The sequence below is a fragment of the Bufo gargarizans genome, chromosome 3 (genome assembly GCF_014858855.1).
Source record: "Bufo gargarizans isolate SCDJY-AF-19 chromosome 3, ASM1485885v1, whole genome shotgun sequence".
Classification (NCBI taxonomy): Eukaryota; Metazoa; Chordata; class Amphibia; order Anura; family Bufonidae; genus Bufo; species Bufo gargarizans.
The window spans coordinates 255,568,738-255,592,989 of NC_058082.1; the positions used below are offsets into that span (position 1 = coordinate 255,568,738).

At 43.4% G+C, this 24,252-nt stretch overlaps 2 protein-coding genes across 8 annotated transcripts in view; both read right to left on the minus strand.

Moving 5' to 3' along the window:
* Positions 1-7,286, minus strand: part of HHLA2 (HERV-H LTR-associating 2) — a 76,499-nt gene extending 69,213 nt beyond the window's left edge. Inside the window, exon 1 of the mRNA XM_044285035.1 lies at positions 7,135-7,286. The gene's annotated coding sequence lies outside the window, so the exon portion shown is untranslated. The remainder of the gene's footprint in view (positions 1-7,134) is intronic.
* Positions 7,287-13,855: 6,569 nt separating this feature from the next.
* Positions 13,856-24,252, minus strand: part of BBX (BBX high mobility group box domain containing) — an 82,173-nt gene continuing 71,776 nt past the window's right edge. For all 7 annotated transcript variants that reach the window (XM_044285030.1, XM_044285028.1, XM_044285029.1 and 4 more), the window contains 2 exons: positions 21,496-21,682; positions 13,856-19,362 (listed from right to left, as the gene is read on the minus strand). In XM_044285030.1, coding sequence (XP_044140965.1) covers positions 19,278-19,362; positions 21,496-21,682 — 272 coding nt within the window. In that variant the 3' untranslated portion in view covers positions 13,856-19,277. The remainder of the gene's footprint in view (positions 19,363-21,495; positions 21,683-24,252) is intronic.

The window sequence follows — 24,252 nt, forward strand, 5'->3', positions numbered from 1 at the left end:
CTCTTTACCTCAGTGTGGTGAAGTAACTCGTACTTCTGTGTGATTTGAACAGGTTTTGTGAGTACTAATAGGATGGCGGACATTTTATTTCTCCTAATGATTGCTTCCCAGACAAAACGAGCCATTTGGGAATATATTTGTAATGAATTAGTATTCAAGTATTTTCTTTTTCTTAATTCCCAGAAAACCTGGGAATGGCTACATGTGGCGAGTCTGCTGAGGTTTTTCTGTGCAGGAAAATGCAAGCAGATCTGGATAATTTCTGTAACAAAAACTGCCTGAAATAGGCTGTCTTTTGCAGTTCCATTGTTGCCAGGATCACAATGAGTTTTCGCATGCTTTCAGTCAGATTTTCTCCACAGTGTGTGGGCAATATTTCTGAAATCTCATCCACTTTGCTACCACTGTAAATGCTTCTTGGTTTATGAAATACCTCTCTGGAGAACCACATGTAGCTGTATCCATACAGTCCAGAGGAACACTTTGAGATATGCAGCTATCACAGGAACGTTATATAGGAAAATCATGCTATCAAAAGTCTGCATTTAGCCCCTAAAGCCTCTTGCACACGACTGTATGTATTTAGCGGTCTGCAAAAAACGGATCCGCAAAAAAAAAGGATGACATCCGTTTGTATTCTGTATTTTGTGGAACAGAACAGCTGGCCCTTCATAGAACAGTCCTATCCTTGTCCGTAATGCAGACAATAATAGGACATGTTCTATTTTTTTGCGGAACGGAAATACGGAAATGGAATGCACGCGGAGTAACTTTGTTTTTGTTTTTTGCGGACCCATTGAAGTGAATTGTTTCCGCATACGGTCCACAAAATAAAACGGAACAGACATGGAAAGAAAATACGTTGCAAAGTGCAAAGCGTTTCAATGCGTTTTGCACACGTGTGAGAAAAATCTGCATGTTTGGTACCCAGACCCGAACCTGGACTTCTTCACAGAAGTTCGGGTTTGGGTTAGGTGTTGTGTAGATTTTATTATTTTCCCTTATAACATGGTTATAAGGGAAAATAATAGCATTCTTAATACAGAATGCAAAGTAAATTAGGGATGGAGGGATTAAAAAAGTAAATAAATAATTAAAGTATAACTGTCATATTTTTGTTGTCGTTGGAGTATTGGATTGTGATGATTGATATCTCCTTGGTGGCCCTATTTCAACTTTTCACTGTGTATTCAATTACCCCTTAATTCCACAGTTTTGGTCCCTGTACTGCCTACTTTTACCTGTGCTTAAAATAGTGTTGCTAGGCAGGGTCCGAGGACGGAGGACGCAGAAGCATGCAGCGTGCAAGGTCACATTCCTGACAGCCAGGGACTGTAAGTAACTGATTACAGCCAGGTCCTCCCCAGCAGCTGATGACAGTTTGGGCGGGCGTTGTGTCTGCCGTCCCAGACCTCCAGGCGTACTTAAATGACTGAGTATAATCTGCGCTTTACATGTATAGCGAACTAATCTAGCATTACCTTTTTGGACTTGACACTCCATGGATGTCCAAATGAGATTGTGCACGCACGAACATATAGGAAAAATATAGCAGGGAATTCAATCCTAAATGCTAGAAGTCACCATCCCTTACATACTATAAAAGCGATCCCTGTGGGGGAATATATACGGACTGCGAGAAATTGCAGTTTACGAATGTTCCTTGAGGAGGAATTTTGTGCAGTGGATAAAAGGTTAAAAGCAAGAAATTACCCCGATTGGATGTTGCAGAGAGGCAGAAATATAGCGATGCAAAAAAAAAAAACAGTTTTGATATGCTTTTTGGGTGAAATTCCAAGGAAAGAGTGTGACGGTACATGGAGACAGAGGACAGGACAAGGTTCCGATCTTATCTATAACATATAGCAAGCAATTTAATAAAATATGTTCTGTGATCAAGGGATGCTTGCTGATTTTATATGACGATGAGATCCTATATAATGCACTGAAATCTGGCTGTAGAATAGTGCCAGAGGGCTGCTACGCTGTCCTGCTCTCTGTCGCCATCTTTATTCACTTCTAACACACCAGGCAACAATAAAAATAGGAGACAAAATTGTCTCAGCTACAAAGGGTTCACAAGGTGCGGGGGCAATCCATGCAAAACCGGCAACTATGCGACTCCTTTGCAATCCTTTGAAAATTCGGACCACTCCTGTAGTTTTCCAATCAAAAGTTACATCAATTGTAACACTACAGGGGTGGTCTATATGATCCGTTGCACAGAATGTGACTTGATGTACATAGGCAGTACTATGCGAAAATTCAAAAACCGGCTCTTGAGGCCTTACTGATATAATTTAAATGCTCCATGCACATGACCGTTGTGTGCATCCGTGGCCGTTGCGCCGTCTTCATATTTTTTTTTTTGCGGACCCATTGACTTTCAATGGGTCCGTGGAAAAATCAGAAAATGCACAGTTTTGCAGCCGTATCTGTGATCCGTGTTTCCTGTCCGTCAATAAAATAAGACCTGTCCTATTTTTTTGACGGACAACGGTTCACGGACCCATTCAAGTCAATGGGTCAGTAAAAAAACACGGATGCACACAAGATTGGCATCCGTGGTCTGTGGCCGTAGGCTACTTTTACACAGACGGATCCGCCTGTATATTCTAACACAGAGGCGCTCCCATGGTGATGGGGACGCTTCAGGTTAGAATATACTAAAAGAACTGTGTACATGACTGCCCCCTGCCAGGCAGCAGGGGGCAGACCCCCCCCCCCTCCCCCCCCTGTATTTAACACATTGGTGGCCAGTGCGGCCGGCCCCCCTCCCTCCCCTGTAGTACTGTAGATTCATTGGTGGTCAGTGTGACCCCCCTCCTAATTAAAATCTCCCCCCCTATCATTGGTGGCAGCGGAGAGTACCGATCGGAGTCCCAGTTTAATCGCTGGGGCTCCGATCGGTAACCATGGCAACCAGGACGCTACTGCAGTCCTGGTTGCCATGGTTACTTAGCAATTTATAGAAGCATTATACTTACCTGCGAGCTGCGCTGTTTGTGTCCGGCCGGGAGCTCCTCCTACTGGTAAGTGACAGGTCTGTGCGGCGCATTGCTAAAGAACTGTCACTTACCAGTAGGAGGAGCTCCCGGCCGGTCACAGACATCGCAGCTCGCTGGTAAGTATAATGCTTCTACAAATTGCTAAGTAACCATGCCAACCGGGACTGCAGTAGCGTCCTGGTTGCCATGGTTACCGATCGGAGCCCCAGCGATTAAACTAGGACTCCGATCGGTACTCTCCACTGCCACCAATGATAGGGGGGGAGATTTTAATTAGGAGGGGGAGGGAGGGGGGGGGGCCCACTGGCCACCAATGAATCTACAGTACTACAGGGGAGGGAGGGGGGCCCACTGGCCACCAATGAATCTACAGTACTACAGGGGAGGGAGGGGGGGCCGGCCGCACTGGCCACCAATGTGTTAAATACAGGGGGCAGTCATGTACACAGTTCTTTGAGTATATTCTAACCTGATGCGTCCCCATCTCCATGGGAACGCCGCTGTGTTAGAATATACTGTCGGATCTGAGTATCACGATCTAACTCAAATCCGATGGTATATTCTAACATAGAGGCATTCCCATGATGATGGGGACGCTTCAAGTTAAAATATACCATCGGATTGGAGAAAACTCCGATCCGATGGTATAAAAGGGACTCCTGACTTTACATTGAAAGTCATTGGGGGACGGATCCGTTTGAAATTGCACCATATTGTGTCAACGTCAAACTGATCCGTCCCCATTGACTTGCATTGTAATTCAGGACGGATCCGTTTGGCTCCGCACGGCCAGGCGGACACCAAAACAACTTTTTTTTCATGTCCGTGGATCCTCCAAAAATCAAGGAAGACCCACGGACGAAAAAACGGTCACGGATCACGGACCTACGGACCCCGTTTTAGCGGACCTTAAAAAAAAAACGGTCGTGTGCATGAGGCCTAATCCTAATGCACTGAATATTTCTAATGCAGCAAGACATTTTGTGCAAATGCATGCCCGTAGAGTGAAAAGCTTTAATGCTTTTGCAATTGAGAGGGTGTTTGCACCTCCAAGAGGAGGTGACCACCGGAGAACCACCGTTTTGGATTTTCAGACTAAACAGCAGAGTCCCAGCTAGTCTAAACTTAAAAAGGGAGTTAATGTACATTTACCAATAAAATTGGCATAAATTAGGTAATATATTATATACGTCATTCTCCTATGGGGGGGCACATGGAACCCTTAATGTTGGGAATCCAATGGCATGGAGTAAGGTCATATTAGTAAATTGTTATTATGTTTTTATATGTAGTATTCAATTCACATTGTGCAGTTTTTCTTCCCCCTATTTTGATTTGGAGTCTAACTAGTGTGATAGGGCCATAGACCTCAAGGGGTTAATGTGATTAAAAACGTCAGCACAATGTGAAAGACATCTACACTGTGATTAGTTGTATAGGTGAGGGGTGTTAAACGTAATGAAACAACCAATGAAGGAAGTTCCTCCTCCCCTGGATTTTGGAGGGGAGGGCTTAGAATACATTTAAATTCTTGTGTTTTACTATGTAATGTTGTGACGACTAAGGGTCAAGTACCTGAAACGCGTCAACTAGTCTTGTATACCAGGTGGATGTGTCTGCTGTAATATAATTTATCAATAAAGAAGACGTTTTAGAGGATCTCCATCTGAATCCGAAGCCGTTCTTTTTCAAATTTTCCAGCTGATAACAGTGTCTAAACTGTGTGCACTTTTCCCTGTCCCTGTGCTTGGCAGACGCTCCCTCACTCAGCAGACTGGGACAATGCAGTGTCGAAGCAGCGCAGACCACTTGTTTGCAAAGCCAGGCTCGTCTTCATTCTTCTTCTTTGATGACCTGGCAGGAAAAAGACCTTTGGTGACGTCACTGCGCTCATAACATAGTCCATCACCATGGTGATGGGCCATGTGATGGCTCCGTGCTCATCACATGGTTCCTCACATGGTCCATCACCATGGTGATGTACCATGTGATGAGCTCAGTGACATCACCAAAGGTCCTTTTCCTCCCAGGTCATCAAAGAAGAGGAAAGAAGACAAGCTGGGCAGCGTGAACAAGTTGATGAGGTGAGTTAAATTTGTATTTATTTTTTTAACCCCTCCATCCCTATTTTACTAAGCATTTTGCACTAAGAATGCTATTATTTTCCCTTATAACCATGTTATAAGGGAAAATAATAATTATCGGGTCCCCATCCTGATCATCTCCTAGCAACCATGCATGAAAATCACTTCTATGGGGCCTGCGTTGTGTGAAAAACGCACAATATAGAGCACGCTCATGTGCACAGCCCCATAGAAATGAATGGGTCTGGATTCAGTGCAGGTGCAATGCGTTCACCTCAGGCATTGGAGAAATAAACTCGCCCGTGTGAAAGAGGCCTAAGACTCATGCATTTAAAGAAGTCTGACCGCTGGAGCCACTGTTGATCATGAGAATGGGGGTTGCGTTTCCCTGTCTGAATGCAGTGGCGGACATGTATTTGCGCTGCCACTCCAACTCTATAGGACCGCTGTAGATGGTGGAGTGCTTGTACTTGGTAATCTCCGACAGTCCCATAGATTTGAATGGAGTGACAGCACACAAACAGGGAAACATAGCTCCCCTTCTCATGATCGGCGGGGGCCCTAACTGTCAGACCCCTGCCTTTCTGTGGACAGGGGGATACATTGTTGTAATGGACAACCCTTTTAAGGCTAAAGTTACATGGTGATATGTCGTGCAACATTTTTTGTAATAGTAAATGGTGTCGCAATGTGACAAGCGACCTATTACGACAGGACAGTCGCAAAAAATCCATCCCAGTTGGATTTTGGTGCGACTGCCACGTCGCAGCTGCAGCATGTCGTATTGACACTATTGACTATCATTACAAAAAATGTTGCGCACCTTTTCAGAGACAATAAGTTGCCCAACACATGTCGCTGTGTAGCTGTACTTTTTTGTCGCCGTTTAACCTTAGCCTAAGGCCTCATGCACACGATCGTTATTTTGGTCCGTATACGAGCCGCAGTTTTTGCGGCTTGGATGCGGACCCATTCCCTTCAATGGGGCCGCATCCGTTGCTCCGTTCCATGGTCCGCAAAAAAAATATAACCTGTCCTATTCTTGTCCGTTTTGCGGACAAGAATAGGCAGTTATATCAATGGCTGTCCCTGCCGTTCCGCAAATTGCGGAACGCGCGCAGACAACGTCATTCGTGTTTTGCGGATCCGCAATTTGCAGACCGCAAAACACACAACGGTCGGGTGCAAGAGGCCTAAAGACTATACATCCTGACCAATTTTAGAAAGCATTCTCCTACCTTGGGGGAGATTTATCAAAACTGATGTAATGGAAATCTGGCAACCAATCAGTTCCCACCTGTCATTTTTCAGAGCTCCTTTGAAAAATGAAAGGATCATTCTGATTGGTTGCTATGGGCAGCTAAGCCAGTTTTCCTTTATACCAGTTTGATAAATCTCCCCCGTTGTCTTTGGGGTACCATAGAAGCAGCAGTGGTAAGAATTCCCAGAAGTGATCATATCGACTCATCCACTAATATAGACTGCACGTATTAGCATGTTTGGCATAGTAAGTACAATGCAGCTGCCTGCGTGACTACTCACTAGATCAGACAATAAACTTGTGCCTGTGTTGATTAAAGGGGTTTTCCAGTCTGCCAGTATTGATGCCCTATGCATCGATATCAGATGGGTGGGGGTTCGACACCAGACACCCCCACTGATCATGTGATTTAGGCAGCCACATAAGAGCTGATGAAGTCAGAAGTAGATGGCTCTGTCCTCCGCTCCCGTTCAGGTAAGCAGAAGGAAGATTCCTTGCAGCACTGTACACGAGTGCAAATGTTTAAAACCCTAGAAGGTATCACCCTAATTGTACTCCTGACACCCCCCACTCTCCCCATCTCAGCAGCTGTCCTTTTGGCTCTTCTAAGGTGGAGAAGAAAATTGAGAGTCAGACATATTCATAGAACCAAACCTTCAGTTCTGTTTCAATGGCTGGTGTCACCTACCTCATCGCTGACCCCTGCCTTCGCACTGGCTTACTCTGGGTTTCTGCATTCTCACATATACTCAGTATTTACATACGCATACAGAAGACTTACCTTGTTTGCCGTGTTGTCACCTTGACACTGAACATTTCATCACACCCCAAGCAGGTTTGGCTGTGTATGGAAGGCTTTCATGGCATCTCCTGGGTGCAGCAGCAGTAACTATCACTAATTAGACGTTTCTTACCAGCCGTGTCAGGTGCTGGGAACTAGAGTTTTGCCACGCTGCTACAAGGAAGCTGGGTACAAAGTCTGCAGTCGTCAGCTGGTTAGGTACAAGGTTACCTGCACGCCTAAGAAAAGGGTGCAAGTAACAGACCTGCACACCTAAGGCCTCTTTCACACGGGTGAAAATTCTGCGTGGTTGCAATGCATGAGGTGACTCACGCATTGAATCCGGACCCATTCACTCCAATGGGGCTGTGTACACGAGCGGTGATTTTCACGCATCACTTGTGCGTTGCATGAAAATCGCAGCATGCTCTATATTGTGCGTTTTTCATGCAACGCAGGCCCCATAGAAGTGAATGGGGCTGTGTACACGAGCGGTGATTTTCACGCATCACTTGTGCGTTGCGTGAAAATCGCAGCAAGCTCTATATTGTGCGTTTTTCATGCAACGCAGGCCCCATAGAAGTGAATGGGGCTGGGTGAAAATCGGTGCGATTTTCACTCATGGTTGCTAGGAGACGATCGGGATGGGGACCCGATCTTTATTATTTTCCCTTATAACATGGTTATAAAGGGAAGATAATAGCATTCCTAATACAGAATGCTAAGTAAATTAAGGATGGAGGGGTCAAAAAATAAATAAATAAATGACTTACCTTATCCACTTGTTCGTGCAGTCCAGCTAGTATTTCTTCTTCTTTGAGGAGAAAAGGACCTTTGGTGACGTCATTGCCCTCATCACATTGTCACGGACCATGTGATGAGCGCAGTGACGTCACCAAAGGTCCTTTTCTTCTCAGGTTCTCAAAGAAGAAGAAAGAAGACAAGCCGGGCTGCGCGAACAAGTGGATGAGGTAATTATTTGTTTAACCCCTCCATCCCTAATTTACTTCGCATTCTGTATTAAAAATGCTAATATTTTCCCTTATAACCATGTTATAAGGGAAAATAAAATCTACACAACACTTAACCCAAACCCGAACTTCTGTGAAGAAGTCTGGGTACCAAACATGTCGATTTTTCTCACACGCGTGCAAAACGCATTAAAACGCTTTGCATTTTCCCGCAATGCCCCCGCATTTTGTCCGGCCCTCACATGCGACGCCCATGTGAAAGAGGTGTAAGGAACAGCATGGAAACTATTGCATAACCAAAGACATAATACAGATACTTAATATAAATGAGATGAGCTTTATACCAGTTTCACACGAGCCTGTTCGGCCCAGGAAACACACTTTGTGTGACGGCTGTATTTCCTGGACTGATCACTGCTTCTCTGACATGAACTCATAGCATTATAAAGATTTATGATGCTGTGAGTTCCTGCCTGACCGTGGGTCTACTGAGCTATGCTCTTGGCATTATGCGACTACAGTTCAGTAGACCCACAGACAGGCTGGAACTCACTGCTTTATTATAATGCTGCGAGTTCATGTCAGAGGAGCAGTGTTCAGTCTGGGAAATACAGCTGTCACATAGAGCATGTTTCCTAGACTGAACATGCTCATGTGAAAATGGCCTTACGATGGATTCACACATAGCAAAACACATTTTCAATGGGTGATAGGATTGTTCTGGCACCAAAATTGTTTGCCGGCAGCAGATTGTGCCGTCTAAACACTCTGCTGCGGGGATAAACCTTGGACGAGCAATGGCATTAACGATTGCTTCTCCCCATACTGTGGAGGAGATCGCTGCATGTAAATTTACTGACAAGCAGGAAAGAACACTTCTTGGCAGCCCTAATGATCAGTTGTTTCAAGGGAAGCCCGTCTCATTGAAAATGCAGTGCAAGCTCCATGCAGTATGATATCGAGCGGAAGGAGCTGAGCAGATTAATATATAGTTTTGAGGGAAATGGTTCAGCAAAACTTGTGATTTATCCATGAAATCTCTGCTCTTTCTACACTTACGATTCCAGTGGGCAGTCCTACTTGGTAACTGACAGCCTTCCTCATAGAAGTGTGCATATAGTGATAGTCTATACCTAAATAGGACTGCCCAATGGACTGCTGGAAGAATAGAAAGAGCAGAGATGTAAATCAATAAATGACAAGTTACACTGAATCTTTTCCTCCTGCTCTATAACATGCTGCCTGCAGACTGCACTGCATTTTCATAGTGACAGGTTCCCTTTAAGGCAGCGCCATACTTTTAGCAGTGGCTTTGCCTGGTATTACAGCTCAGTATCAACCACTTAAAGAGACAAAACTGTGGCGAATTTACAAAAAATACGTAGTTGATGCTGTTGAGGATGTCATGATATCAATGTGAAGCCATTACAATATGGCGCTGGCACCTAGATGTTTACGTAGTTTACATACCAAAGTTTGTAAAATAATGCACAATGCGCAGATGCCAAGTGTTATCTCTTTTCTTGTTTTTGTATTTTAGCCAATGAAACAATGGCTTTGACCCTGCCTGATGTCAGTGTTTCCTCCATGCATGTAAAATCCTAGGATTAAGACAATTTGGTGCAGTACAGCAAATACATTTGGCTCTGATTGAGAGCAGCTTTAACAATGCCAAAAGATATGCAGAACTATGAAAACAATGAATCAGCTCATAGGCATAAGTCTTGGTTTAACTTGACGGGAATGTTATTTTCCATAGCATTATCCTTCCACAACTAATGTCCAAACTATTCATAGAGTACACCAATATTAAAGGGGTTCTCGTGGAATGCTTTAAAATGGCTGCCAGCAAACTGTCCTAGACTGTGAGCAGGACTGGTTGCCTCCACTTGCAGAGCTGATCAGGCGGGTGAGGAAACAGGCCTCACTGCACACTGGCATTTGCATATAGTAAACATTGCAGAGCGTTCCTGTCAGGCTGCTCAGCCAATAAACAAGGAGTTGACACCTGCACTCCATAGATAATTTTGGGGCCCGTGGAAGGTCAAAGCCACACCTGAGGAGAAGATGTATCACAGCACTCCTTATGCGTCAAAGAATAGCTGTATTCATGTATATTTCATCAGGTCCAGATCAATTGATTGTATCATATCAAGTAATGCTCATATCACAGAATGTTTCAATCAACCTCTGACCTTCTTCAAGCATATGCATCTTAGAGAAGGAGCATGGATATATGAGGATTACTTGATATGATATCAATTGATCTGGATCTGATGAAACATACATGGATAGATACATGAATGAATCTATTCTTTGATGTATAAAGAGTACATAGGTACTTAGCTTCAAGGCTGCTCAGCTGTGATGGAATATCGTAGACAGGATCACATCATTATCATCTATTGTAGAGCAGTGTATTGTATAGTTAGGCCCTGCCCCTAGGCAGCTCCGCAAGGGATGGCAACGAGTCCTGCTCACATTCTAGGACAGGTTGTTGGTGGACATTTTAGATCATTCCTGGATAACCCCTTTAAGGCTACTTTCACACTAGCGTTCGGGGCTCCGCTTGTGAGTTCCGTTTGAAGGCTCTCACAAGCGGCCCCGAACGCATCCGTCCAGCCCGAATGCATTCTGAGTGGATGCGGATCCGCTCAGAATGCATCAGTCTGGCACCGTTTGGCCTCCGCTCAGCAGGCGGACACCAGAACGCTGATTGCAGCGTTCGGGTGTCCGCCTGGCCGTGCGGAGGCAAACGGATCCGTCCAGACTTACAATGTAAGTCAATGGGGACGGATCAGTTTGAAGTTGACACAATATGGCTCAATTTCAAACGGATCAGTCCCCCATTGACTTTCAATGCAAAGTCTGGACGGATCCGTCTGAGCAACTTTCACACTTAGATTTTTTTCTGAAATATAATGCAGACGGATCCGTTCTGAACGGATCCCATCGTCTGCATTATAGGAGCGATCCGCTCAGACGGATCCGCTCCGAACGCAAGTGTGAAAGTAACCTAACCCTTATGATACCGAAACTTCATTTTTCCGTTTTCATACCTATCTTCCTTGAACCATAACGTTATTTTTCCGTTCACATAGCTGTATGAGGGCTTATTTTCTGCGGGACAAGTTGTACTTTCTAATGACACCATTTAATATGGCATACAATGTAGTGGGAAGTGGAAAAAAAATTCCAAATGGGGTGAAATTGGAAAAAAAATAAGAATTCCTCCACCTTTTTTTGGGCTTTGTTCCCACGGCGTTCCGTTTGCACCAAAACTGACTTTTGCCCTTCATTTTCTTGGTCAGTACGATTACAACGATACCACATATGTATAGTTTTTTTTATGTCTAAATAATGTAAAAATAAATTTAAACTTTGAAAAAACCACCATATTCTGACCCCCATAACTTTTTTTTATAGTTTATATCTACTGAGCTGTGTGGGGGCTCATTTTTTGCGGGATTATCTGTAGTTTTAATTGATACCATTTTGGAGTGTGTGTGACCTTGTAATTACATTTTATAAAAAAAAATTTGGGAAGAGAAACAATGAAAAAATGGCAAATTGGCCATTTTGACCCATTTTTCCGTCACGCCATTCGCTGTATAGGAAAAATATTTTTATATTTTAATAGTACTGAAGTTTTTTAGTCACGGTGATGCTCATGTTGTTTATATTTTTTATTTATGTATATTTTTTTGTTTTATTACCTTTTTTTTAAGCTAGTTTTTGAGCGTACAAAATCCATTTTATTCTGATCAATCATGGGTCTTTTAGACACATGACACATTATTTGAGCAGAATTGCTCATTTATGTTGGCCTGTCACCTGATGGCCAAAATAAAAATTGCAGCTGTAATACACTGGGTCTCTTCAGAGAGACCCAGCGCATTGAAATCGATTACTGGTATCCTCATTGGCCGCAGAGGATGCCGGTAAGAAGCCCGGAACGCACCCTTTAGATGCCGTGATCACGGCATCTAAAGGCTTTAAAGACCATCACGACAATAATACCGATCGCAGTCATTAGCCGCGGGCCTCAAACAGCGGTGACCCACTGGCCATGACACCCGCTGCACTCATGAGCAGGCGCCATGTTTGCACTTCGCTCCAGCGCCGTACATGTATAGCGCTGGTAGCAAAGGGGTTAGTAATAATAACCAAAAATAATGGTGAAGGTTTGGCATTGTGCCTGAAAAGTGCAGTTAAAAAGTCCCATGTTCAACTTTTTTTTAAAATTGTCGCATCTCCCACTTTTTCACCGTCCTCAACACTTTTTTGAAAGGGGGTGTGGCTAGCTGCCCTGACAAATTTATCTTCTTTTATGATAGTCTTGATAAATCCCCCCTGTGTCTGTTATGTTCATGAAATAAGCATTTCCATATATGAAATAATACATTTGAAGACTATATAAAAACCACACAACAATCTGAAGGTCTGTTATACAGTTATTGAAACATTTTATTACCATTTCAAATAGTTTAAGAAATCTACACAGAGCTTGACTGGGAACAAAATAAGATCATCACAGCCGTATAAAACATTAGTTCATTGTGATTTAATAAATAGAAGTTCAATTTTGGAGCACAGCATTGGGATGGGTACATTATCAAACACACAATGCTTCAATGCAGCAAAGAGGTTCAATGCTTTTGGTCTCAGAACTGGAATTTATATCTAATGTTTGGAAAAAGAAGTGGATAAAAAAAATAAAGAAGAAAAAAATATATATATACTGGTCTGGGAATTTCTGGAACACTGCGTTTTATGGCACAACCACAGCACAAGTGACAAAGTTAAAAGCAAATTTAAAAAAAAAACGAAACAAAAAAAACATTTACTGGAACACTGTATAATTTATAAAATATGTTTTATGCAGTCCAGACACCTATTTATTAATTTTTTAAAATCTAATCACAGGTTTACTACAGTACAGTTGATTTAAAGGATGAAATAATTGTGGGTGCGACACACATATGCAGACAAATCAATGATATAAGTGGTTTTACACACTAAAGCAAAATATTGCAACAGAGCAAAGAGGTTTTCTATTTTGGTATTCAAACGCTTATAAGGTGCAAACATTTCCCAGGAGGGATTTTAACTACACGTCTTGATGACACTGCTGTGAAGATGACCATGTGTATGGCAATATTGCGGTATTTCCACACAAGCCCTGTTTATTACAGTTTCCACAGAGCAGGAGTAACCATGGTGTCCCCCATACACGGGATAAAAACACACAAGATGGTGCTTTCCTGCATTGCGAGATCAGTTACGGGGTTTGCAATCCTAGGAGGAAATCTAAGGGTATGTCCATACAGGCATTAAAGTAGGTGGAAAGAAGATCTGCAAGGAATCTGCAGCAAAATACATGCAGATCTGTTACAGGTTTTACTCCAGATTTCACCTTATGCAAGGGTGAAATTCACAGTGAAAAGCCACAACATAAATTGAGATGTTGTAGATTTAAAGGGGTTGTCCCATGAATAATAATCTACAGTTTTCAAACCAGCACCTGGATCTGAATGCTTTTGTAATTGCAAAAATAAATGGATTATAGCTACTGAGTTATTCAATGAAATCTATCTGTATAGCGCCACCTGCTGCTTGCTCTTTTTCTAATTTCGCTGTCCAGCTCACTGAGCAGATGCTCAGTTCCATCTGTCAACTAATGCTAGCTGCAGAAAGGACATGCTCCCTAAGCTGCCAGCCTGAAAAAAATCTAGAATAACAATTGGAGCAATGAATGGGGAGATCTCTGGATCCATGTGCGGTGCAGGGCTGGTTCCAGCTTTGCTAGAAAGAGATTGGTCATGTACTAGATTACATATGATTTTCATGGGATAACCCCTTTAAGAGCTGCACCACAGATTTGTTTAAACAGGGTGTGAATGAGTTTTTGTAAAGCCTCATCCACTTACTACTGTACTGTGGATTCAGACCCAAAGCCAGATGGAAAATCTGCAGCGTATGTGCCCTGTGTGAACATACTCTTACAGTCTTGCCAGCTCTGGGATAAAATATTAGAGACTTGGATATGCTCTATTTATATACAAACATACAAATCAGGAAATGTTGGAGTGAAATGTTAAGAAGTTGTGCTAATAGTTATTACCTGATTATACCAATGCCTTGTCTAAAGATTCAGTGCATTAGCGAACAGAACTACTGAAACTCACTTACTCAGAGCCATCAATGGCCAATATCTCAAAAACTAACTAAAGCTTTGCAGGATTTCTGCTACTTAGTGCCTAGAAGCTTAAAAATTAAGCAATATCTACAAAAGTTTCAAAAAACAGTCACTACACTACTCTAAGGGAAAGCCACTTAGGTTTAGTAACTCAGTAATTCACATATAAAATAGGATATTTTCTCTCCTGTTTTAAGAAAAAAGGTACCATAGTCATACAGAAATATCTAGAAGCAGTATTGAAAGGTTACTTGGGGCAATCTGACAAAAATAGAGATATCTAAGGGAATCACGGGAAGGAGTATTTCATAACCATTGTTAATGTGCAGGACCAAAAATAAACTAATATAATTCAGAATTTTATCTTCTTTTAATTCCTGAAGTGCCATACCTCAAGTAATAACACACTGATCTAACACTTAGTGCCAAGTAGTAGTGCCGATGCTATGTTGGTTTAAAGCTGGCATCTTCAAGCTGTTTTAACTGGTGTGCCACGTTTAAATATACTAAGTGCCGAGCAACATTGAAGTGTACTGCCAATGACAAGTTTGCCATAAGAAACTTATAACTGGTGGCAGAAGGGAGCAGGTGGTCTTGTTGCCTAGGCAACCACAAGATGTCGGAAGCCTCTCCTGAAAAGACTTCTGGGGTCCTACAGTTGCCTTCTTCTTGGACATGCAGTCCAGTCTTTGTGTAGCATGTTATAGAACAAAAGGAGCTGAGCAGATTGATATATAGTTTTAAGGTAAAAGATTCCATATGGCTTATAATTCATGGATTTAAACCCCTGCTCATTCTGGGCTTTGATGTCCGGTGGGCAGTCCTATTGGACACCGCTGTCACTCAGTGAATAGGACCACCCACTGAATGCCTAAGCTCAGAAAAGGCAGGGATTTTGATGAATGAGTTAGAAGATGGTGAATATTTCCCCACAAAACTATATATCAGTCTTCTCAGCTCCTTCTGCTCTATAACATGCTATGCAGAAATCAGACTGCATGTTCAATGTGAAAGACTCCCTTTAAGTATTAAAAAAACCCTGGTTAAACCAATATTACACAGATAGTTAAACACTGCATCGACATTGACCTCAACCTGATAAATGTAAATTTAAACTGGTTATACTAAGAGTAAATCAACCAAACAGAATACTTTGTGTGAAAAGTGCCCCCCTGGCAGTGCTATTTTGCTAGTACCCAGTCAGGTGTACAGTTGCTGTCATATGATCGTGATCTTGGAGCCAAGTTCTACATCTAATTATAGTTCCACATTTCAGCAACAGCATGACAGCTGCAATAGCTAAAAGCTAGGGACTAAACGAAAGAAGAGCCACTCACCTGGGGGACACTGCATTTAAGAAGATTTTCCTTCTGTGCAAGTTAATGATTTCCACTTTGCTGACCACACTATTGCATAAGACGACAGAATACTGGCTGTGCAAGCAGATCCAGTAACTCCACCGTTAATCTAAGCTCGGGATCATTTTACATAGTTTTGAAGTACTACTGAAAACAAACGAGCCAAACCCTAACCTTCTAAAGACGGCATGGAATTGGAGGGCCACCTTCTGGACTATAGTAACATGACCAGAGGGTCTACTTAAAGCTAAGTATTTCATCATTAGAAAAAAGGCAAACAAGTTATTGCTGTAACAGTACCCCCAAAGCTCAACATATCGGCATGGTACAGGTGAGAGGACAATGCTGGAATAAGGAAGCGGAGCTGTAAAAGGCTTTTCCTTAGAATATCTAGGCAGTGCTATAACAATAAACTCAAATCTGGAAACAACTTTATCAAGCAATTTTAGATACAGAAGACACTATTGTAGATTCCAATTTCTGTTGTGAAGTACATGATACAGTATATACATGACCACAATCTTTAAAATAATGGCTTTGTGTTGTCTAAACTAGGCTGAAGTGGGCTATCACATAAGAAAAGCCTTCTGTAACTGGAAGACATTCAGATGTCTGCTATAAAGTAACGTAGCTTTGGAGCCTTAATCCTTAATCTTATTGGGCTCTTCTAGCATATTAGGACCTTGCATAAATACCCCTTACTCTGTATTACACACAATAGAGACATAGAGGAGCATAGCACAATCACCTTCACCACAAGTGCCATATGAAGAAGCACTGGGCAAGGCCACGTAAAGAAGAAGACAGCCCTACAGCTAGACGGGGCTGCACGACCCAGTGAAGGGAGCATAGGAGGGGGTAGAGGACCCGTCCTGACATGTCTGTTTTAGCAATAAATTTCATTCTCCTCTTTAGTGTGGTGTTCCTCTATTATTCGTGATAGAAATTATGAATAAATGAACAGTTGGACATTACTATTCCTTATGTCAAAGGAGAATGTCCCTGGACAATAACAGACTGTATAGGGACACATCCCAAAAACTGGTAACCTCCAGCTGTCAATTCATTCATACACCTCAAAGAGGATGAGCTCCAGCTTCCATAACATTTAGCTTTTTTTTTTTTTTTTTTGCCAAGTATGTAAAATCCAAATACAGAAGTCAAGCACCATCTACACCACATCAGACCCTTACTCATGATGTATATGTCATGAGTAAGGGTCGGATGTGGTGACCTGAAACACATAGATGAGGCTCGTCTTATTTTATGGAAGGTGGAGTTCCTCTTTTTCACATGTTACCATATGCCTGAGGCCTCATGCACATGGTCGTTGCCCGGCCGTGGCCGCATTGCGGGTCACAAACAGCGGGTCTGCAATATGCAGGCACCGGCCGTGTGGTCCCCGTATCACAGATACGGACGCATTTACTTGAATGGGTCTGCAATACGGAGCTGTGGAGTGCTTCCGTGGTGTTTCTGTCCGTGCCTCCGCACCACAAAAAATAGAACATGTTCTATTTTTTTTATGGTGCAGATGGATCACTGACCCATTCAAGTTGAATGAATTGCGGTCCATAATGCACGGAACGCCGCACAACGGCCATGTGCATGAACCCTTAGCCGTGCTTTAGTGTCTTCTGGTGAGCTGGACTGGTGCAGTTTATTATTTTAAAGAGGAAGAACACAATATAGCAGTGATGGCCAACCTTGAAACTCCAGCTGTGGTGAAACTACGACTCCCAGCATGCTCCATTTATGTCTACAGAGTTCTGAGAGCAGCCAAGCAAGGGGGGCATCTTGGGAGTTGTAGTTTTACCACAGCTGGAGTGCCAAGGTTAGCCATCACTGCAATATAGGGTTATAAGAATAGGTTCCCAAGAATTGATATCAAGGGAGCTACAATTACTTTCTAAAGCAGACATGTCCGGAGAGGTGACAGTCCTGTTAGTATAACCCTTATGGTATTCGTGTACAGTTACCAAACCTCCAGGCATGGCTAGGGCAGCTAGACAGAAGCATATTGTTTACTGCAGCCATCAGTAAGACACGCCAGTCCCTAAACTTCCTATGGGTTCCTATGGTCGTTTTATATACGTTCACCACATGCAGTTCTTCAAAGCACATTGCTAAGGTGAGCCATACCGTGACATCTACATACCATAGTACAAGAAAGCCTTTTTGGGGTTTTCTGTATTTGTCACTACAACTCAACCTCTTGTTCTTTAAAGCCTTTTACAATGAAATTCATAGATGGAATGGAGAACACAAACTATAGACAAATACTGCTCCCCTTGTTACTTATGATGAGGCGCACATTCAGTGCTAGTGCATAGTTAAATGTGTTAGTGACCTGGCTAATAGGAATCCCTGATCTGGATGCACCGGTCATCACCCTATAGTACGGTATCAATTACCAGCATGACTACTAAAATTGCATGACAGCTGCGTAATGCGCCGCAATCCTTAATACCGTCAGCTAGAAACAGCACACATAATAGCCATTAACTATTACGAAGGGTTAAAAACACCAATTCAGTTTCAATATGCTTCGAAGTTGAAGGCTTAAAGTGACATGCACACCTATGTAAAACAGGAATTGGCAATGCTCACAAACATACATGTAAACCTTTTCTAATTTTACTACTGCGCCTTTGACGTAATGTCTATGTGCCACAGCCCGAGTAGTAAACTCTACTTACATGTATGTTTATGCTGGGATCCTATATAAAATGCCGTTTTGCATAGGATCACTTCATAGTTAAGTTTTATGGCGCCTTCACATGTTCAAAGAAAGTTTTCTGCAACTGAAAGTCAGTTCCATTCACCTTCACCTGAACAGGGCTTGCAGAAATCCATGAGCTTGCCACAGCCCTGTTCAGATGAATGGTACTGATTTTCAGGTGCGGAAAGCGGTTGGATGTGAAGACACGCGTATTGTGTAGACAGACCTAATACTATCTATTAAGGCTTATCACTGGATGTGTGCATATCGCTGGCTGCTGTCAGTACATTATGGGTGGCATTTAGATGGCCTGTGTTTATGGCACGAGCTGAGGATATGAAGCAGGGTCTATAGTCTACAGAAACCTAGAGAAGTGCAGAAGGCAAGGGTCGCAGACAAGACACACGGTACACCTGAGCCTACGGTTTATATCTTTTAAACTCAGTCTCAATATAAATGTAAGCATAAACTATTATATAAACCATTTTTTGGAACGTAAATCTTCATTTACAAAAATGACCAAGCATGTCTATTATCTAGTGCAGTGCATCAGTATTTCTTTTTTTTTCTTTTTTTAGTAACTATAATATGAAACTAGTATCACACTCTGCGTCACGGAGCTTCTCTATGGAGATAGAGCACTGGCGGCTTCAGTCTTCATTCCATTGTTAGCCTCAGTAGAAAGCAGCAGTGAACCTAGCGCCATCATTTTCCATCAGTAGGCCAAGAACAAGTTGAGCTTTAAGGATAAAACCCAAGCTTTCAGCTTCTGGCTTCAAGTGAAACTCATCTGCCCATTTCATCCTCCATTTCATGGATAATTTTAGCCTTCCTAAGTAAGGCTCAAGGCTTTTCTTTAAATATGGAGTAAAATGTTGTCATAAAGTGAAGTTTCATTGGTCAGCGCAAGATATAAGCACAGCTGCCTGGGACATGTCTTTTTTCTGTCCATCTCTTGTATGGGTAGATCTAGGACTTCTGAAGAAAGATAAAAAAACATGCTCAATGTACATCCCACGCATGTTCTGAACAGTACCCCAGCATGGTGCAACTGCTGCCAAGCCTTAAAGGGGTATTTCCATCACAGACAATGGGGGCATATCACTAGGATATGCCCCCATTGTCTGATAGATGCAGGTCCCAGAGGTGGCTGAGAACGGAGCAGGGAGAATGGTGGCTGGAGGAAGTGAATGGGAGCGCACCGTGCTTGCTCAGCCACCACTCCTATTCATTTCTTTGGCGCCCCCATATAAATTAATCGAGGGTAGCTGTACACGTGCAGTGTGCCCTCCACCACTTTCCCCGCTCCGTTCTCAGTGTAGGTGCGGGTCCCAGAGGTAGGACCCAAACCTTTCAGACAATGGGGGCATATCCTAGCAATATGCATTGTCTGTAATGAGAATACCACTTTAAGTCCCTTTCTTTGCTGCCAGATACGAGTTGGACAGTTGCCATGTTGGACAGTCTGGTTGCTAAAGTTTACTGCTTAAGGCCTCATAAACACATCCATAAGCATTTTGCGGTCTGCAAATTGCCGATCTACAAAATACGGAAGCGTTTTTTTATGGACTTAAATTGGTCTGCATCTTGCGGACAAGTATAGGACACATTCTATCTTTTGTGGAATGGACATACAGATGTGGAAAGCACAATGATTGATTCTGTGTGCTTTCTACGTCTGTATGTCCACTCCGAAAAAGACTAAACATGTCCTATAAATGCGGACTATGGAAGGCAATGGGTCTGCTAAAAAATATACGGACTGCACATACACAGCTTATGTATTTTTCTGCAGACTGCTAAATGTTTACGGATGAGTGCATGAGGCCTTATCACCAGTTGGGTCATCAGGCAGTGGGGTACATTTACCAAGATGGCTTTTACTCCAGTCTCCACTCCTCCTTGTGCTGCCATTAGATTTGTCTAATTAATGATAATTTAGATGGAGATTTGAAATCCAAGACTTACTGGGGGAGATTTATCAAACTGGTGTAAAGGAAAACTGGCTTACTTACCCATAGCAATCAATCACAATCCACATTTCATTTCCCAGAGGAGCTCTGAAAAATGAAAGGTGGAAGCGGATTGGTTGCTATAGGCAACTAAGCTAGTTAATTAATGTTAATTTAGATGGAGATTTGAAATCCAAGACTTACTGGGGGAGATTTATCAAACTGGTGTAAAGGAAAACTGGCTTACTTACCCATAGCAATCAATCACAATCCACATTTCATTTTCCAGAGGAGCTCTGAAAAATGAAAGGTGGAAGCGGATTGGTTGCTATAGGCAACTAAGCTAGTTAATTAATGTTAATTTAGATGGAGATTTGAAATCCAAGACTTACTGGGGGAGATTTATCAAACTGGTGTAAAGGAAAACTGGCTTACTTACCCATAGCAATCAATCACAATCCACATTTCATTTTCCAGAGGAGCTCTGAAAAATGAAAGGTGGAAGCAGATTGGTTGCTATAGGCAACTAAGCCAGTTCTACATTATACCAGTTTTGATAGATCTATCCCATTGTTTTCAATGGGAATCTACATTTTTGTCTGTAGAGGTGCATTTTTTTTCCATGTGGATTTAAAATCCATGTGAAGGAATGACGTTGCTTCATGACTCGGTTTAGGGTACGGCTATACGTGAACACTGGTGGCGCCACAGCTGTCGTGGCCAGGTTCACTGAGTAGTGGTGATCTCATAGAAATGAATGGGATCACCGCGGCTGTCACAAGAAATTCAGCAGTGTTTGACTTCTTGCAACAGGCATGGTGATTCCATTCATTTCTATGGAATCACAGATACTCAGCAAACCTGGCCACGACGGCTGTGTAGCCGTATCCTTAGGCTCCATTCAGATGTCCTTAGTGCATTGCGGATCCGCAATACACCCGGCCAGCTCTATTGAATGGGACTAATCCCAGTGCAATCCCGCGGCAGTTCAAACTGCAACTCTGCAGCAGAAATACAAAGGTTGTCTTCAGATTTTTTGCCGTGGATTCTGCTTTGTATTTTTTCACATGTCGTGTAAACATAACTTTACTGCTGCTTCATGGATATTGTTGAAAGCGCATGGGAAAACATATGGAGATATGGAGACTGCAAAACTAACCTGTGAACATTTTCCATGGCTGCCACCTCAGCCAGAGCAGCCAGACTAAAGAAAGCAGACACAGTTGGTATGTCTTGGGTAATACTGCAGTTCTGGTCAACGCCTGCTTCCCCAGAGATTGTCAGCTCTGCTCTGCACGTTCCCTCCACACTGCAATTACTTTGATAACTATTTGGAGGATTATCATCTGGAAAGAAAACAGACATACTTATAAACATGTAAGAAACACCGAGCTGAAAAGGTAAACCTAATAGATAATATAACCTTTTTATTGCTTATATGCTTTTCATTCAATATGTAAAATATGCACGTGACTTTAGCTCGTTAATACATTTCTAATACATCCATTTGGGGTGCCTTCACATGTGGCAGATTTTGTTGCAGAAATTTCTGAGACTGAAAAGCCTCTTGCAAACAACCATGTCAGGATGCATTGCGAATGCATGCAATGCAAAAATGCGCAATTTCGCAGGCAAAGTCAGTCATTCAGTTTTGCCTGCGATCACGTTCAGTATTTATGTTTATCGCGCGGGTGCAATGCAATTTAATGCGTTTTGCACGCACGTTATAAAGCACTGAAGGTATACAAACAACATCTCCTAGCAACCATCCTTTAAAAACGCATCGCATCCGCACTTGCTTGTGATGCGATTTTCACGATGCAGCCCCATTCACTTCAATGGGGCCTGCATGGTGTGAAAATCGCTGAATATAGAATATGCAGCGATTATCACACAACGCACAAGTTATGCGTGAAAACCAATGCACATGTACACAGCCCCATTGTAATGAATGGGTTCAGATTCCGTGCGGGTGCAATGCGTTCACATCACGCATTGCACCCGTGCTTAATACTCGCTCATGTGAAAGGGGCCAAAATCTGTTCCATTCATCTGAATGGGGCTTGCAGAAACCAATGTGCTTGCAGACGTTTCTGCAAAACAAAAAAAAAAAGAGCATTTGGAGGCTCCTTAACACACATTCAAGAATTTATGAAATATAGTCTGCACCACACTGTGTGTGCACTGCAATAAACCTTTATTCTGTGCTGAAAGAGGAGGACCTGTCACCACAAAATGCAGTGCAATCTGCAGGCAGCGTGTCATAGGGTAAGAGAAGCTGAGCAGATTAATATACAGTTTTGTTGGAAAAGGTTCAGTAAAACTTGTAATTTATACTTTTAACCCCTTGACTGCCCAGATGCCTTTTTACGGCAGCCCAGTCTAAGCGCTGCACGGGGACTTAGCTCACACATGAGAGCCACAGACCTGCTCTAACGCTTGCAATGGTGCCTGCCGCATGTTCAACCCTGACAGAGGGAGCGGACACCCTCTGTCTCCCATCGGCACCCGCAAATGCGATCGCGGGGTGCCGATGTGTGTAAAGGCAGGATGGGATCTTATGAAGGTCCCAAGCCTCCGTTGAGTAGTTTCCAGCAGGCTGTGCCTCTCTGGCGCAGCCTGCTGGTCAATATCAGTATAGCATTGATTTTAAAATGCAATGCACTATAGCAGAGGTGGGGAAACTCCGCCCGCCCCTCCATAACTACTCCCAACCACATCACAGCCTGCAGCGGCAGCCCCCGGCTCCTTCTAGCTGCCCATATTCATGACTCCGCCCACTGACTTTGGAATCGTATAAGAGCAGAGGCAAGCACAACAGCCAAGCGAGAAACGTCTCTCCAACTCCCACACACAGAGTTTGGCCTGCGCGGGTGTCATACATGAAGGTGCTATGTCTGTCTTCTGCGGCCCTGTGGCCTGGTCCTTACTTCCTGCCTGCAACCTGCAGTCCGCACACTGATCTACAATAGCAGGCATTAGGGAATAATGAGTCCTTCATACATGAGCAACATGACATTATTATGTCACCTTGTGGCTGCCCCCATACAGTGTAACCTCTCCGTGAGGCTGCCCCATACAGTATAACCTCTCCTTGTGGCTGCCCTGTCCCCATTCAGTATAACATCTCCTTGTGGCTGCCCCCATACAGTATAACGTCTCCTTGTGGCTGCCCCATACAGTATAACGTCTCCTTGTGGCTGCCCCATACAGTATAATGTCTTCTTGTAGCTGCCCCATACAGTATAATGTCTTCTTGTGGCTGCCCCCATACAGTATAACGTCTCCTTGTGGTTGCCGCCATACAGTATAACGTCTCCCTGTAGCCGCCATACAGTATAACGTCTCCCTGCGGCTGCCCCATACAGTATAACGTCTCCCTGCGGCTGCCCCATACAGTATAACGTCTCCCTGCGGCTGCCCCATACAGTATAACGTCTCCCTGCGGCTGCCCCATACAGTATAACGTCTCCCTGCGGCTGCCCCATACAGTATAACGTCTCCCTGCGGCTGCCCCATACAGTATAACGTCTCCCTGCGGCTGCCCCATACAGTATAACGTCTCCCTGCGGCTGCCCCATACAGTATAACGTCTCCCTGCGGCTGCCCCATACAGTATAACGTCTCCCTGCGGCTGCCCCATACAGTATAACGTCTCCCTGCGGCTGCCCCATACAGTATAACGTCTCCCTGCGGCTGCCCCATACAGTATAACGTCTCCTTGTGGCTGCCCCATACAGTATAACGTCTCCTTGTGGCTGCCCCCATACAGTATAACGTCTCCTTGTGGCTGCCCCCATACAGTATAACGTCTCCTTGTGGCTGCCCCATGCAGTATAACGTCTCCTTGTGGTTCCCCAATGCAGTATAACGTCTCCTTGAGGCTGCCCCATACAGTATAACCTCTCCTTGAGGC